General features: G+C 40.5%; 1 protein-coding gene across 2 annotated transcripts in view; it reads right to left on the minus strand.

The window, feature by feature from the left end:
• The window catches only part of slf1 (SMC5/6 complex localization factor 1), a 66802-nt gene that overhangs the window by 41760 nt on the left and 7651 nt on the right, over nt 1-17391 (minus strand). The window contains exons 2-5 of one of the 2 annotated variants that reach the window (XM_080189119.1): nt 12987-13100; nt 9980-10058; nt 8701-8941; nt 4529-4691 (exon numbers count right to left, since the gene is read on the minus strand). In XM_080189119.1, the coding sequence (XP_080045245.1) occupies nt 4529-4691; nt 8701-8941; nt 9980-10058; nt 12987-13100 (597 nt within the window). Of the gene's footprint in view, nt 1-4528; nt 4692-8700; nt 8942-9979; nt 10059-12986; nt 16724-17391 lie in introns of both variants that reach the window. The other variant, XM_080189118.1, reaches the window with a different exon arrangement.

Consider the following 17391-nt stretch of genomic DNA (forward strand, 5'->3'; position numbering starts at 1 on the left):
TTGCTAAAACAGGTCCTGCACAAGAAATATGACCCAAATACATTTTGTAAATGCATAGTATTGTCACATAATTGAAAGCAACATGCAATGATGTAAATTAGATTGTAAAAACAGCTTTGTAACTGAATATTTTACAATGGTTTTATTTCCAATTCTGGGAGCCTGGTATATCAGAAGCCTGTTCCCAGTGTTTGGACAATTAAGTGTGGGCTTTCAATAAGCGCCAGCCATGATCATAACCCAAGGATGAATTGAAAAAAAGTCAGGCTTGAAAAACCACATAATTCTGTAGGAGAATTGGAAAGTCTAAATACAGGGGCTTATTTGTGAACTGAACAAATGCTAGCATCATCCATTGTCTCACACATTTATGCATAAAAGTTATACCTTCGACTATCACAATTAGGTAGAGCTAACCTTCTGTTGTTCCAATTTATTATCAGATCATCAATTTTATTGCAGAAACATATCACAGCATTCATCTTGACTGGGTAACTCAGAATTTAAACATATAAAGAAATATAAGATGATATTTCTACTGTTAATCACCCAGCACCACCCCACTCCCTGCCAAAATGGAAGGGGTTAACTACCCTATATCAATTAATGCTATAACTTGGGTATAGAATTCACCACTAAACCAATAATCACATCTCCCACATTACATTGCATTGCATCTTGCTATGCTCAAAAAATAAGTTTTCCATCATCTGTTTATAGCAACAAATATTAGTCAGCATGCTTAATTTTGTTTCCTTCTGCTCTTGAAACTTGGCATGAAAGCTTTAGACTATAAACATTTGAAAGCAAATGCAGTTAAAAACTGTTACAGTGCCCCAACATTGCTTTGGAAAGTTTTTATTATGTTTGGTGAAAGTCTTCCATCAGTTTAGGCTGATACTTCTGGCTTAGAAATTATTCACAGATCAGGTGATTCATTTGACTGACAAACGTTGAATCTTAATAGAACATAGAACAGTACAACACACCAGAACGATAGGGCCTCAATGTTGGGCTGAGCTTTGTCCAAAACCAAGATCAAGCTATCCCACTCCCTTTCATTCTGGTGTGCTCCATGTGGCTATCTAATAACCACTTGAAAGTTCCTAAAGTATCCAACTCCACTATCACTGCAGGCAGTCCATTCCACACCCCAACCACTCTGAGTAAATAGCCTACCTTGGACATCCCTCCTATATCTCCCACCATGAACTTTATAGTTATGCCTCCCAGTAACAACCACATCCACCAAGGAAATAGTCTCTGAACGCCCACTCTATCACCCTCATCATCTTATAAACCTCTTAAGTCGCCTCTCATCCTCATCCGCTCTAAAAGAGAAAAGCCCTAGCTCCCTCAACCTTTCCTCATAAGACCTACCCTCCAAACCAGGCAGCGTCTCGGCAAATTTCTGCTGCACTCTCTCCAATGCTTCCACATCCTTCTTATAGTGAGGTGACCAGAACTGAACACAATATTCCAAATGTAGTCCCTCAGAACTCTGCCATTGACCCTGTAATCCACATTCAAATTTGTCCTACCAAAATGAATCACCTCGTACTTATCAGGGTTAAAACTCCATCTGCCACTTTTCAGCCCAGCTCTGCATCCTATCAGTGTCTCTTTGCAGCCTACAAGAGCCCTCCACCTCATCTACTACTCCACCAATCTTGGTGTCATCAGCAAATTTACTGACCCACCCTTCAAGCCCCTCCTCCAAGTCATTGATAAAAGTCACAAACAGCAGAGGACCCAGCACTGATCCGTGCTACGCCGCTGGTAACTGGTCTCCACGCTGAAAATTTTCCATCCACCACCACTTTGGATAAATAACTGGCTATCTCATAGAAGACAATCAGCCAAATTTCCCTCTATCCCACACTTCCTTACTTTCGAGCCGACCATATCAAACGCCTTACTGAAATCCATGTATACGACATCAACTGCTCTATCTTCATCTACACACTTAGTTACCGTCTTAAAAGAATTCAATCAAATTTGTGAGATAAGACTTACCCTTCACGAATCCGTGTTGACTATCCTGGATTAAGCTGCATCTTTCCAATTGGTCATAAATCTTTCCCTCAGGACCTTTTCCATTAACTTACTGACCGCTGAAGTAAGACTAACTGCCTATAATTACCACAGTCATTCCTATTTCCTTTCTTGAACATAGGAACATTTGCCGCCCTCCAGTCCTCTGGCACTAAACTCGTGGATCCCCACAGGTCAAAGGAAAAGGCTCTGCCATCTCCTCCCTTGCCTTCCAAAGAATCCTAGGATATATCCCATCTGGCCCAGGGGACATATCAACCCTCAGGTTTTTCAAAGTTACTAATAGATCTTCCCTCAGAGCATCTACCTCTTCCAGCCTATATCTCACACTCATCCTCAAAAACATGGCCCCTCTCCTTGGTGAGCACTGAAGGAAAGTATTCATTCATCACCTCTCCTATCTCTTCTGACTCCACGCACAAGTTCCCACTACTATCCTTGACCGGCCCTAATTTCACCCTGGTCATTCTTTTATTTCTCACATAAGCATTAAAAACCTTGGGGTTTTCCTTGATCCGACCTGCCAAGAACTTCATGCTCCTTCCTAGCTCTCCTTGACAGAGCTTAAAGAATCAAGCAAACTGGATAGATAAAAATCAATACAATGTTTAAATTTTTATGCTAATACTAAACAATTAAAGAGAATTCAGTTCCTTTTTAAAATTCATTTACAGGATGTGGGCATTACTGGCTAGGCATTTATTGCCCACCCGAGTTGCTCGAGAAGAACATAATAAGAACATAAGAAATAGGAGCAGGAGTAGGCCATCTAGCCCCTCGAGCCTGCCCCACCATTCAATAAGATCATGGCTGATCTGTCGTGGCTCAGTTCCACATTCCCACCCTCTCCCCATAACCTTTAATCCCCTCGCTTATCAAAAACCCATCAACCCGCGTCTTAAAAATATTTAACGAGGCAGCCTCCACCACCTCAACGGGCAGAGAATTCCAGAGATTCACCACCCTTTGAGTGAAGAAGTTCCTCCTCAACTCCGTTCTAAACTGCCCCCCCCCCCCACTTTATCTTGAGGCTGTGCCCCTTAGTCCTACTGTCCTTTCTGAGCGGGAAGAGCCTCTCCACCTCTATCCTATCCATCCCATTCATCATCTTATACATCTCAATGAGATCTCCCCTCATTCTTCTAAACTCTAACGAGTACAAGCCTAGTTTATTCAGCCTCTCCTCATAGCTCAACCCCCTCAACTCCGGTATCAGCCTAGTAAACCTCCTCTGCACTCCCTCCAAGGCCAAAATATCCTTGCATAAGTGCGGCGACCAAAACTGCACACAGTACTCCAGCTGCGGCCTCACCAATGCCCCATACAGCTGCAGCAAGACCTCCCTACTTTTATATTCAATCCCCCTCGCTATGAAGGCCAGCATCCCATTTGCCTTCCTGACCACCTGCTGCACCTGCAGGCTGGGTTTTTGCGACTCATGCAGAAGGACCCCGAGGTCCCTCTGCACTGTTGCCTGCTGCAGTTTTTCGCCACATAAGTAATAGTTCTTCCTACCAAAGTGGACCACCTCGCACTTGTCAACATTAAATTCCATTTGCCCGTTCCTGGCCCATTCGCCCAGCCTATCTAGATCCTTCTGCAGACTCTCCACACCCTCCGCGCAATTTGCCGTTCCACCAATCTTGGTGTCAGGTGGTGGTGAGCTGCCTCCTTGAACCACTGCAGTCCCTGTGCTGTAGGTACACATGCAGTGCTGTCAGGGACGGAGTTCCAGGATTTTGGCCTGGCAACAATGAAGGAAATGGCGATATATTTCCAAGTCAGGATGGTGATTGACTTGCAGAGGAATTCCCAATTACGAAGTTGCATTCTTTTCTCCCTGTTGTTTCTCCATTTTAAATAATTGCACTCAGAACAATCCTAATTTCGGCAAAAACACATGATTAAAAACAAATCTTGGAACAGTCAAGCCTTTAATTATGCGAAAGGATGCTTCAAATTTTCCATATTCAGACAGCAGTCTAGAGATGTAAAATACTGTATGCTGCAAATACACAATCTTCCAAACAAGTTGCTTTGCAGGGAATATGGTTTCAACTATTGATGGAAGAAACTCATCCTCCCCTTTTATATTATCAGATTTTATCAAAAGGTCTGAAAATAAATTGCAAAGAAAACAATTGTGTTATTTGTATTCAAATGTTAGTGGTAACTTTCAAAACTAAAAATCACAGTAAACAAGTGAACATTCATGTCTGCTATCATAGCACTGCCCCACCCCATCCAATTGGTGCAAAGAATAAAGATTAACAGCTGTATTTATCAGAAATCGTTACGTCCTTGTGAAAAGCATCCACAAAAACTTGCTTTACGTAGAATTTGAATGTTATGAGATTTTGCAATGCAATTAGCTTAGTCACACAGGAGTCTCTGAAGACCAGTTTCTCTCAGCTAACACACATTACCTACCTCTCTTGCAACAACTAGCTTTTTAAAAACACTGGTAGGTTACCTCCAATATGAATTGGCCAATGTACTCTACAGGAAAGTAAGGTGCTTTGTATACATTTTTCAGCTTCTCCATTGTGTAATTCCTGTTTTCTGTTAACACATGTGTAATTTCACGACAACTTCTTGGTCGATGATATACTGTTGCTTTTCCAGCACGCAAGACTCTAACGAAACAGAAACAGTTTTAACAAAGCCTATTTTAAAAAAATGTATATTTTCACAAAAATGAATTTACCTGCCTTTTTACCTGACTTTTAGCAGTCATTTTTCTCTCCCTTCCCAGTGCCCTAAGGAACATGCTATGCAGAGAATTGCTTCACTGTTTCCCTACCAGTTACCCACTTCCTTGTACCCCGAAGCACAAATAAAGCATCAAGTGATTGAAGTGCTACTATCTGACATGGTTTCATGACTGGGACTTCTGCTTAAAAATGTATATAAACTCCTTGAGAATGCAATCTCTGCATTGACATGAGTTGACAGATAGAATGGCATCTTCTCAACTAATTTTCTTTTTCCAAAAGTGTTTTGATTTGCAAAGTCGAATTCCATGTAAATGAAGAATCTATATAAATACATAAAATTGTGATTTCTATTATGAACTCAACCACCACACTATCATCCCCTGCCTGCCAGTAAAACAGAACAAGCATATGTGAACACCAGCAGCTGTTACCTGAAAAAAGTGAGAAAAGCAACAGCTATTTTGTTGGTACAGCTCACTCACATCACTCATTTAGTTGTAATGTACATAGCTAAAGGAAAAACTCCTGATAATCTTTGAGGTGTAATGAACTTTTAATATTCAAAACTAGATAATTACCAGACAATGAGATTTCAGTTCTCGGAGATAAAGATGAAAATTCACAAATAACACACGACTCCTGAGCTCATGCATGTAGGTGCTACTCTCCACTATACCAAAACCCAGCAATCCCAATGTTCCAATTCCTCCCTTGGGTCCCGAATGACAATAAAATGGATTACATAAACAGCCTTGGATGAATATTTTATCTATGTGGTCATTTTACTGCTCAGATCTCAACCAAAACAAGTTCATTTCCAACAACTTTCTTGGGCTCAACTGCTCTTTCTACTTCCAATTCTACTACTTTTGGTGTCCTCCAGAAGAAAATGCACCATGTCATTTACAACTGCATGGTCTTTGATTTTCCATTCACTGCAATATTTCTGCAATTACCTACCTGTTTTAATCACCATGGACCCAATAAAATTGGTGTTGTGTCAACATTTAACATAGTTCCATTTTTGTTCCAATTTTAAGGGCATAGAATTAACTGCATGGTATACAACTTATTTAATCATCCATCACCAGATCAAACTGTAACCACATCAAGCCTTTGTTTCCTCTAGCTAAACCATCTGATTCCAGGACTACCTTGGATAATAAAGAAAAAGAATTCACTTAAACCTTTCTCTCTTGCATTCACCTGTATCTCAACCATCCATTGGTCAGCTTCTGCAGTTTCCTTTCTTTGCCATTGTCAGGCAGGTTAAACCTCTCCCCAAGTCTCTGTCATTGCTTTAAACTTGTACCTTTCTCTAGTTTGACCATCTCCCCTCATATCTTCACTGAGCTCATCTGGTCCATGGGAGTCACTTGCTTCAACTTCATTCCCATTGAATTGCTGGTCACTCAGCTTTCTTTCTTTGCCAGTGTTAATTGGCATTATAAGTGGTCCCCTTCCATGAGGTTCTGCATGCTCCCTCTGAAAACAGCGTTCATCACACTCTCGCTCCAAGAATCCATCTTCAAGTTCAGCCCCTCCCCATCCAAATAAAATATTGCACCCTCCAACCCCACAATATCCCTAATGTCTACGCCCATCTTTCCCGCATTCCATTTGGATCTCTCAACAGGTTTCACCTGCATTAATAGATGAGAAACAAGTCAGTTTAGTATCGCAAAATGACATTCTATGTGGTGCATTTTCATTCCACGTCCTCCTCAACCACTCTACAGTCTTTCATATGTTCAATACCATTCTCCTCCAAATACTCTCTCAGCTCAGTGGCACTGGAATTACCAAAACCACTTGAACCCATCAAATTATGGGCACAGTGTTTCCAGCAATTCCTTATTTCCTACAGCCAAACTATTAGCTCTGGTATCTTCCTCCACCCTATCCTCAAGAGATCTATGACCCTAATCTCTTCCTAAACTACGTGTTGACCTATGGCATTGTTTTTTTTATATAAAGGACCAGCCTTCTTGTGTACACCATTCAGAGCCAGTTCCATCACCTCTCCACTGCTTTAGTTTGACAAGCATAGGGTTTAGTAGGACATTAGTTATGTTACTGGATTCAAAAGCCTACACTAACAATCCAGACATGTGCTTAAATGCCAATAGTGACCACTCAGCCCCGCCAGAATATTGGTGATGGGAGATTTAGTGATGGAAATATCACCTGAAAGTCAAGAGGTGGTTAGATCATCATGTTTGCGATGGTCACGACTCATGTCCTGACTCCTCAAACCTTTTCCATCAGCTACAAGGCACAAATCTGAACTGGAACGGAATACTTCCCACTTGCCTAGTTGAACGAACTGAAGCTCAACACAATCCAGAACAAAGGTTTACCTAAATGGCAGCCCACTGTTGACCAGAATGCAATATGGCTGTTCTGTGTACCAGTTACACAAAGCACTGTAGCATACTGTGTGTCATGACTTCCCAAATTCACAACTTCTGCCACTTTGAAAGACAGTGGCAGAAACATGGGACTTACACTTGGTCATATGTCATTTTGGCACTTGGAAATCACATACTTTAGAAATATAACACCATTCCTTCATTGTCATTAAATGAAAATCCTGGAACTATTTAACGGCATCATGGGCGTATTTTCATAATGAACAGCAGAATTAAAAAGATGGCTCACCACGTTCAAAGGCAATAAAGAATGGGTAAGAGGTTGTCTTTGGCAGTGTTCTCCTAAATCCAGTGAATGAATTAGACAAAAATAGATGAAGAAAGTCTATGCCCAACAGCTAGGGCCTGATTTCACCATCAAGTTGCATATGTTTTAGGTCGTGAAAACTTGGTAAAGTCAGGCGTGAAATGAGTAACACCACCTGTGCCCCTTTACCAATGGCCGAAAATGGCCACCATCGGGACTGTGCCCAAAATAAATGCATGCATTTAAATTGACTTAATTGGCTGTATGCCCAAACTTACCGGCCCTTCCCCCTTTACCACTGCATTCACCCATCCAGATTTGGTGTGAAACAAACATGGTCCGCAAAGGTCTGATTCAGGTTTTCCAGCTTCTGAGGGGATAAGTTCAGAGCTTTTGGCAGCTCTCTGACTCAGATTGGTGATGGTGGTTGTAGGAGGTGGGAGAAGTGGGTCAAATGGCTCTCTGGTTGGGAGGAGGCAAGGCGGATCAGATGGCCCTCTGCTATTCTGTGTACGATTGTGCGCGCGCGTGTGTGGGTGGCTGGGGGGGGGGGGGGGTGTAAAAAGGGGTTCACAGTTACATTGTGGGGATGAGGCAATGTCTGTGGGGGCCAGGGGAAGACATTATCTGGCCTGGGAGCGATGTGATAGGGGAGAGTTTTTCTATTTTTTTTACTGCGTGTGTGTAGATGAAGGCTCTGATTGGAGCTGCAGTGTTTTGGGTGTGTTAAGCCACACCCATGGGCTTCTGCAGCACAATTCAGAATCACTGCTGGTTTTTCAAGCAGAGTGCATATGGGGGCGCCTGAGAACAGGTCTAAAAAAGTCAGATCTGAAACACTCCCAATTTCAAGTCCGCCCAACACTTAGTCTTCGGTGAGTCCCAATTGTGTTTAGTAACACTAAGGAAGAATGAAGCTGTCATCTTAAAGTCTTTCTGATTCCATTCCTGACCATTGTTTCAGGACAGAGCATTTGCAACTTTGGCACTGCATCTGATCCAGAACTGAACCTTACATCCTATACTGTCTTCATCACAAAAAGGTTCTCACTTCCATGCATCACATGCCTCTGCAGGTTACTTTAAAAATGTATTATTTCATAGGGCGTGGGTGTTGCTGGCTCAGGTCAGCAGAACAGCATGTCTCAATTCATAATCAGCAAATCCTGGAATACAAATATAATTTATCCCAGATTAAACAAATATTACAGGATACAGAAAAATTATTAATGCCCCTTCTGAATAATACCTCTTGAAAGTAGCTCTCCTTTCTTCATCATCAATCAAAAGCACTACTTTCCAGTTGTGAAATACTCCTGGTATCCCAGAACGGGCCAGCTCCTCACGCCATATTTTTGGTACCGATTCCATTGGTATAGGATACTGTGAATTATTTGGAATTTTATATCCCCACTCATACTGGATTTCGGTCAGCCAACTGCCATTTTTAGCACTGTTGATGATGTAATCTTTAGTTAAGACCCAATTTCCTAAAATGGAAGGGGAAAACAAAGGTGACAAAATTTGGATTGTGAAATTAGATTTGCAACAGCTGTTCATATCTATTACTATATTGAAAAGTTCATTAAAAGGAGAATGTAATAAGGTTCAGTATTATATAGATTAATTACTCAAGGTACAGTTCAAAGCACTGTCCCCTTCAATCTTTCTCACTTCAAAAACATTCTCTCTTGCTAAAATTCTGAGATACTTGAGCACCTTTTCCTCAGGGTAGTCCTGCTTCTTTCTTAATACTGCAATTTATTATGATAGAGCTTCCCCTCCACACTGTTCAGATAAACCCTGCACCTTTACCCTTCTCATTTGTGTGCGAAGTTTGTTCACTCTCCCAATATCTGCACGAGTTTCCTCTGGGTGCTTTGGTTTCCTCCCACAGTCCAAAGATGCGTAGGTTAGGTTGATTGGCCATGCTAAACTGTCGCTTAGAGTCCCAAGAGATATTGGTTAGGGAAATTAGCACATTAAGTATGTGGATTTATGGGGAAAAGGGCATAGTTGAGGTGCTCTGCCAGAGAGCCAGTGCAGACTTGATGGGCTGAATGGGCCTCCTTCTGCATTATAAGGAATTCTATGATAAGTATGAGTACTGGTTGCAACAAATAACCATTGTATTGCTTCAAACATGGAATTAGTGCTGAGGACAGGACTTCCTGATCTATTCCTAGACCAAGGTTTGTTTTAAACTTACAACACACAAAGTAGATTGAGTGAAGTAGATATGCCAGGTACAAGTGGCATCCACGTAAAGTAAATGAGAAGATGAGCAGAAGGCACAACAGCAGTAATCTTCTTACCAGATCCCTTGGGGCAGTAAAATCAGCTGTAGAAGCATGAGCTCATGCTGCAATAACTAATTTCCTATCCCAGGGGATAAAATAAATGTGCATGTTTATTTACAGTGCATATGGCTGGCTACATTATTTGCAATAAGAAATTGTTTTTTTCCATCCAATATAAACAAGCTTATTTTGATTCAAGCAAGATAAATATGAAACGTGTTTACTCACCTGCAGCACAAGCTGCTAAAAATTTCTCACTTCGACTTGGTTTACTTGCTATCATATGAGTGCACTGCTGCTTGTATTCCTAGTTTTAGAGGAAACGAAACAATCTTCTTGTTAAATGAATGTTTTAAAGACCCCACTATTTGGGGTAGTTTTTCCTATTAAAACATGCTGCCCTTCATAATGTTAGGATGAGTTTAAAAAGATAATAAATTTTGCGATCACATTTCCTTAGTAGAACAATGGAAACCATTTGTTTTTTTAGCCCCAATGTAGCTTGATTCTCCAGGAGCTCAACGCTCTCAGCAACATGAAAGGGAGACACAATTATAATTTCTAACATTGCTAAATATTTTTTCTTTCTAATTCATCTATATATTTGTGCTAATTCAATTCCACTCACTGCTGTACTTAACAAATTGACTCGTATGCAATAACAATATGCTAAATCTAATTTGCCTTTTGTTCTATGTAAATCACTTGAAAAACAAAGATAACAGAACAGGTGATGTGCTGCAACTGCAGCGTTTGGGAGCTGATGGATGTCAGTGTAATACACAGGAACCATACATGCAGGAAGTTTCAGCAACTTGAGTAACATCGGTTTAGGGTTGATGACAGCTCAAAGGAGCTTAGGCCCTTTAAATTGTCCATTACATTAGCAGTTCCAGCAACTTGTGCTGAGAACAGCAGGAACTGCAAGGAGGATGAGCAGACTGACCATGGCACCAGGCTGCAGGAAGCCAGGCAACTCTGAAGCCAGGAAAGAGGGGAAAACAATGAAAAGAAACGTGGCTATAGACGGGAGACAATACAGTTAGGGGGATACAGATAGCTGCAGTCGTGAGTGAGTCCAGAAGGCTGTGTTTGCCAACTAGTGCCAGGGGTGGGAACATCTCCTCAGAACTGGAGATATTGTGGAAGGGGAGGTATCCAGCTGCTATGGTCCACAAGGGTACTAATGACATAGCCAAAAGAGGTTCTGCTAAGGGAGTTTTAGCATCTTGAAGCCAAACTAAAAAGCAGAAACACAAAGGTAATAATCTCTGAATTACTATCTGAGCCTCAAGCAAACTGGCATAGGGTAGAAGATGATCAAACATTGGTGAGGAAGAAATGGATTTTGATTTATGGATCACTGGCACCACTACTGGGGAACAGTGAGCTGTACCACTGGATGGCCTTCACCTGAACCAGTGCCTTGGTGAATCACATAGCAAGGACCGAAGGGGAAATGTTCATGCAAGGGAAAATGTAGAATGTTAAAGAGAAAAGGGGCCAGGCAGTAGTTCAGGATAATGATAACCACAGTATGACAGAAGGCACAAAACATAATCAGTGATTTCTCTAAAATGCTACTGCTTGCTGCTCTCCTGAATCCTCACTGTGAACGAGAGCTCTGATGATTTGCAATGAGATAAGTGAAGCTGCTTCAATAGCAACTGCATCTCTCTCTCTTGATCTTATAAACTGAATTCAGAGGAAGGGCTATATTTGGAGCTCACTTGCAAGAGTCACAGAAGCTGCTTGCTCTAAAGGGATCATAAGTTCCATGACTCCACTTTAGTGCCTCCGCAAGGAGGGTGGGTGGGTTTGGGAGTGGTGGCAAGTCGAAGAGAGGACAGATCAGGATGCATGGCAAACAGGTAGTAAATAAAAGCAGGATTGCTAAAGAGGTGCTGGACCTGTATGTAGATTGTTACCAAATTTCTTTCCTATTTTAAAATTTATTTTAAAAGCCATTTCATTCACCAATGTAAGAATTTAGCAATATAAAGTATTTCAAACTAAAGGGTATAATATTTTAATTTTTTTGGTGAGTGAGGTCCAACAAAACCTAACTACAGTTTTTACAGTGGTTTTAATAGGAAAATGTGAATCATTTAAAATCATTTCACTTAAGTTTGCAATTTTCAGTTGAGATAGTGAAGCTAATATTTATGTAATGACAAAGGCATGTGACATTCTTAACTTGCAAGACACAAACTGAGTCAATTTTTCCTTTAAGAGTAAACAATGTGTTGCAAAATGCCAAAGTTCAGGTGACCCACCCCATGTTTTCAAGAACCACTAACAGAAACAATTTAAATACATGAATGACAGATGTTGAGACAATAAGACATTCCTGAGCTTAATGAGTCATTCTGAAACAAGAATTTTCATAAGCCCCATTGCTTCAATGTCTTAAAACAATAAAGTAGGACGTGGTTCAACCCAAGACCATCACCACATGTCGGAAGAGTCACATGATGGAACAGCCAGCAAACGATCAACCAAGGCTAGTGAATGGTCCACAAGATTGAAATCAGGCATGTATCGAATACATTTAATATGTGTTGAATATTTAATAAGTTATAGCAAATGCTTACATCACTCCTATTACAACAACTGTCATTAAAACTACAAGTGGTAAAGAATTACACTCAATTGGATGCAAAGGGAGTACACAGCTCTTAGTCAATGGTGTGTGCTACACATCGCTTCAATTGCTCTTGCTTTATGTGCATATCACTTCAGTCATCGTGGTATGAAAGAAGCTATGTGGATGGGGTGCAGTGGAATGTGGCAACTATGCATGTGGGCAAAGTGTCAAATGGGCTGCATATGGCCCCTGAGCCACAGTTGTCCACCACCATCCTACAATCCAACTACAGCTATTACACTGGTTTTAGTAGGAAAGTCCAGTGGAAAAATCTAATCATCTTAAATCAGTTTCACTTAAAGTTATGCTTTTCAGGGACACAACTACAGCTTGAAGTGAGAGCTTACTGCATCAGATTGAAGATTTTTGTGCTGCAAAAACTAACTTCATAAATAAAAGTAACGATGATAATAATGATTATAACGCTTATTAAATAAATGAAACTAAGAACAAAAGGAACAACAAAACACCGTATTCTGGTTCTGAAGAACTAGATATCTAAATACATAAAACATTCAAAACTAAAATAAAACCAGCTAAAAAGCCAATAGTTTCCAGTACCATTTTGCATTATCACATTGGACTTACCTGTGCAAGAAAATAAGTGCAGTTGAGCTGAGTAAGCAATTTGACAAGGGCCTCCTTTTCAGATCGCTTGAATCCTGTCAACTGTATTATAGGATTCTGTACCAGTCCAGCCATCTAGCAAGAAAACTATAATCAGCAATGCATATGATTACATTCATTCTTTTATGAATGTCAAATGTGGTTTTAATGGGAAAATGTGAATCATTTAAAATCATTTCACTTAAGTTTGCAATTTTCAGTGGAGATAGTGAAGCTAATATTTATGTAATGACAAAGGCATGTGATATTCTTAACTTGCAAGATACAAACTGAGTCATATTATAGAACAGATATACAGGCACCAGAATGTGGCAACTTGGGGATTTTCACAGTAACTTCACTGCAATGGTGATGCAAGTCTACTTGTGACTAATAAATAAAATTTAACTTTAGCTCATCTATTGCTTGTGGTTTTGCACAAATGGGATCAAGGCCAGGTGTTGCTTGCAAATGAATTAGGAGAAGAGTGCAATTCAACCAGATTTTTAACAAGTTTCAGGTTGAAATACTACAAGAATATATGCTTAATCTTCAAATTAAAAATTAACGTGTTGTCCTTATTTTTTGTTTAGTGCTTCAAGGTTGATTGTATATGCTGAGACAATACAGCATCACCATTAAGACAAGATGTATTCATATTGTGAATAGTTGGTGGACAACATCTTTTACAAATTTATGCTGAATTTCAGAATGAAAAATTAACCCAATATAATTACTGGAATGAGGTTTTGCAGACAAACTGGTGTAAATGTAGAAGGTATTCTTAAAAAATTAATTTGGAATACAGCAACATCTTTGACATCCTCAGGATAGTCTAAAGCCAATGAGTTATTTTTGAAGCTTACACATTTGTACAACAAACAAACATATAGCAAAATTCCATTTGGAGCAGCATGATTGATCAGTTAATCTATTTTTGATAGTAGTAACTTTGATGATTGTAGTGCAATTGACATGGATATATATATTTTTTATGTTTAAGGGAAATGTTTAAAAATTCAGCTTTGTTCTACAGGTAGCCAGTATTCAAGAAAGGAATGCAACTCAGATGCTGGGAAAGCAGGATATACAAGTGGTTATTTCAAGTAGAATTAATGGACTTTTGTTTACTAAAGTTTCCTCTGGGATTTGAGTGGAATGGTTGACAAGGTCACGTGGTTTATGTGCAGAGCTGGATCTGTAGCAGAAAGCAAAAAAAAGCTATCACAAAGTAGTTTTAGCTGGGAATTGTTTGAAGACAAAGGTTTCTGCAAGTTGCTCTGAAACGCACTCTCAGAGCTTCAAGACTCTCTACACTCATAGCAAGTATATTTATGGTTGCTAACTGTATTTAAAGTAGCATTTAAGTCCCAGAAGGATGTTGTTTCAGTTTCAAATAAACAAGAAGTTAGAAATTAAAGTTGTTTCCTTTTCATTTTTACACATTGTTTCATTTGTTGGAGTTATATTTAAATTGTGCTATTAAATAAAAGTTGGTTCACTATAAAATATTCTTAATTTGTCAATGGAATTACTCTTGGAGCAAAACATCTTATCCTCACACTTATGCTAAAAATGAGAAAGTATTGATGTCCAGTCTAGTATCCTAATGTAACTTGGGGTTCTGGTCCAATATCCTAACAGTAAGTGAGAACAAATGTTGACCAAGGAATTCTTCTATCCCTATTTAATAGTGTTAAGAGATGCTGTATAGGAGAAACTACTGCTGGGTGAGTGGAAAACATGGAGGGAAAGAGACTACCTACCTGTGGTGTAGTGGGACAGGAGAAGGGAGATAGGTCCCCCTAAAGGACAAAAGAAGTTTTGATGCCAGAGCAGCAATTACAGTAATAGCTGGGCTCAGTACAACGGAAACATTAGTCAGAACAGGGAAGAATCTTGGAACATCACAGCCCCCTCAAACGTCCCTGCTGCATTTTAATCTCCAACAGTACCAAGTACCAAGACTGGGCAGGTGAGAGTGGACAAGTACATAGGAGACACTAAATGTGTGTGTGCGTGCGTGCGTCTGACTTACTCACAATCTTAGGATTCTCACTCACTCATCTATCAAGCACACTCTTCAGTCCCTTGAATGAGGGAAAAAAATGCAAACATGGCTCCTCACACAAAAAGGTTGGATAGCCCTAAGTCTTGGGGTAGAATGGGAAGCACATAACGAATAGAGAGCACTGCATTTCAGGAGGCAAATGCTAAGTCAGGAATTTGGTGCAAGTGGGAATTCGGTGCAAGTGGGAATTCAGTGCAAGGGATTCTGCTTTTTATTCTTTATGTTTTACTGCCAGTAACTGGTGAGTGTTTTTGTTTTCCTCCTATGCTAGCTAACTTAATGACTAATTAAAATAATATGGTTAGAAAGACATAGCAGGGATGATGTTGTACCACGATTACAACGTGAAAATTTCTGGAACGCACTGCAGTCACAGACAACATATGTAATAAGCACCTGCAGCTTGAGCAACTTCAACTCGGAGTTGCTGAATTGGCATCACAAGTTGCAAACATTGTGGGACATCAGGGAGGGGGACAAGTTACCGGGACACTGTTTCAGGATGTAGTCATACTGCTTAGGTTAAATAGATCTTTACAGTTGCTCAATGGTCAGGTACAGAGAAACGTGATTGCAAGTCAAAGTGGTCTGGGAATCAAGCAAGTAGTGACAGACCTTGACTTTGACCCACAGGTACTTGCTAACTGTGCAGATACAAACAAAGATTGCAGGTGAGCAAACTTATGATAGCATCATGGTGCAGAACATAATTCAAGTAAGGAGAGCAAAAAGAATACAGTAATGATGGGGAATAAAAAAGAGTCAGTGGACAGATACTATTCTCTGCAACTGCAAGCAGGAACTAAAAAGGTTGTACTGCCTGTCCTGTGCCAGGGTTAAGGGCACCCCAACGTTGTTTGGAGACAAACTTTGAGAGGAAGTGGGAGGAATTTGTTGTTTTGGTTTATACAACCACATACATAAAACTAAGAATTATGTTGAGTTTATGGAGTTATGCTTGAAATTAAAGTGAAGAACCTCAAAAGGTAATCATCCCTAGGCAGTTATCTGAAATGCAGGTTGATTGACACTGGATCAAGCAGCAAAGGGAATTAAACACGTGACTCAAAGATTGGTTTTTCATGGGGCACTAGTACCAAGGAAGAGGGAGATTTTCCATTGGGATGGTTTCACTTAAACTGGGCGGAGTCAGTGGCCTGGTGAATTTTTGATTTGATTGAACAAAGAACAAAAAAGAACAAAAACAGCCCGGGAAACAGGCCCTTCGGCCCAACGAGCCCGTGCCGCCATTTTAATATTACCAGTCCCCCCCCTCCACCCATGACCCCTATCTATTGTTTTTATGGCAATCCACATTGAGGGAAACTAATTTAGGGACAATTTATTACTTCCAATCAGCCTAATAGCACATCTTTGGGGTGTGGGAGGAAACTGTAGCACCCGGAGAAAACCCACGCAAGCACGGGGAGAATGCGCAAACTCCCACAGACACTGGCCCAAATCCATGTGTCTGCACAGCAAACAGTGATAGTCACTGAGCTGTCGTGTTGCCCAGCATCTGGTCCAGCTTAAGCACACACTAACGACATGAAGCATTAGGCCAATCTCGAACATTCAAGAGCAGCCCCAAGTATGACCCATCACGTGTATGCCCCTCGTTGGACAACAAGGCGGACTGACTTAAAACCTGTGAATTAAAAGAGAAAAAACATTATTATCATCCCATAGCCTTTTCCATTACCAGGGTCATCCCACTGTTTATGAACTTTATTTAAAACAATCTCCTATATCCTCCCATCTCCAACCCACTCATGTGCCTGGCTAAGTTACTCTTAAACAAGTCTAGTGTGCCTGCCTCCACCACCTTACTTGGCAGAGCATTCCATACCCCCACTACCCTGTGTGAAAAACCTCCCTCTAATGTCTGTGCAATACCTCTCCTCCCTCACCTTAAGCCCATGGCCCCTCATACTGTGTGTCTCTAACATAGGAAATAGCTTACCTCTGTTTACTCTATCTATACCCTTCATAATCTTGTATACCTCTATTAGATCCCCCCTCAGTCGCCATCTTTCAAGGGAAAATGGCCCCAATTTGCTCAATCTTTCCTCATAACCCACATATTGATTGGTCACATATTAGTACATAGTAAAAAGCATTGATTTTTGCATACTATACAGAAAGCATGTTATTCATAGAGAAAGAAAGGAGAGTGCAGAATGCAGCATTACAATCATAGCTAAGATTCAGAGAAAGAGCAACTGAATATGAGGTAGGACCATTCAAAAGTCTGATGGCAGCAGGGAAGAGGCTGTTCTTGAGTCAATTGGTACGTGACCTCTGACTTTTGTAGCT

Source organism: Carcharhinus amblyrhynchos, chromosome 5 (assembly GCF_965287045.1).
Source record: "Carcharhinus amblyrhynchos chromosome 5, sCarAmb.v2.hapA, whole genome shotgun sequence".
Taxonomy (NCBI): domain Eukaryota; kingdom Metazoa; phylum Chordata; class Chondrichthyes; order Carcharhiniformes; family Carcharhinidae; genus Carcharhinus; species Carcharhinus amblyrhynchos.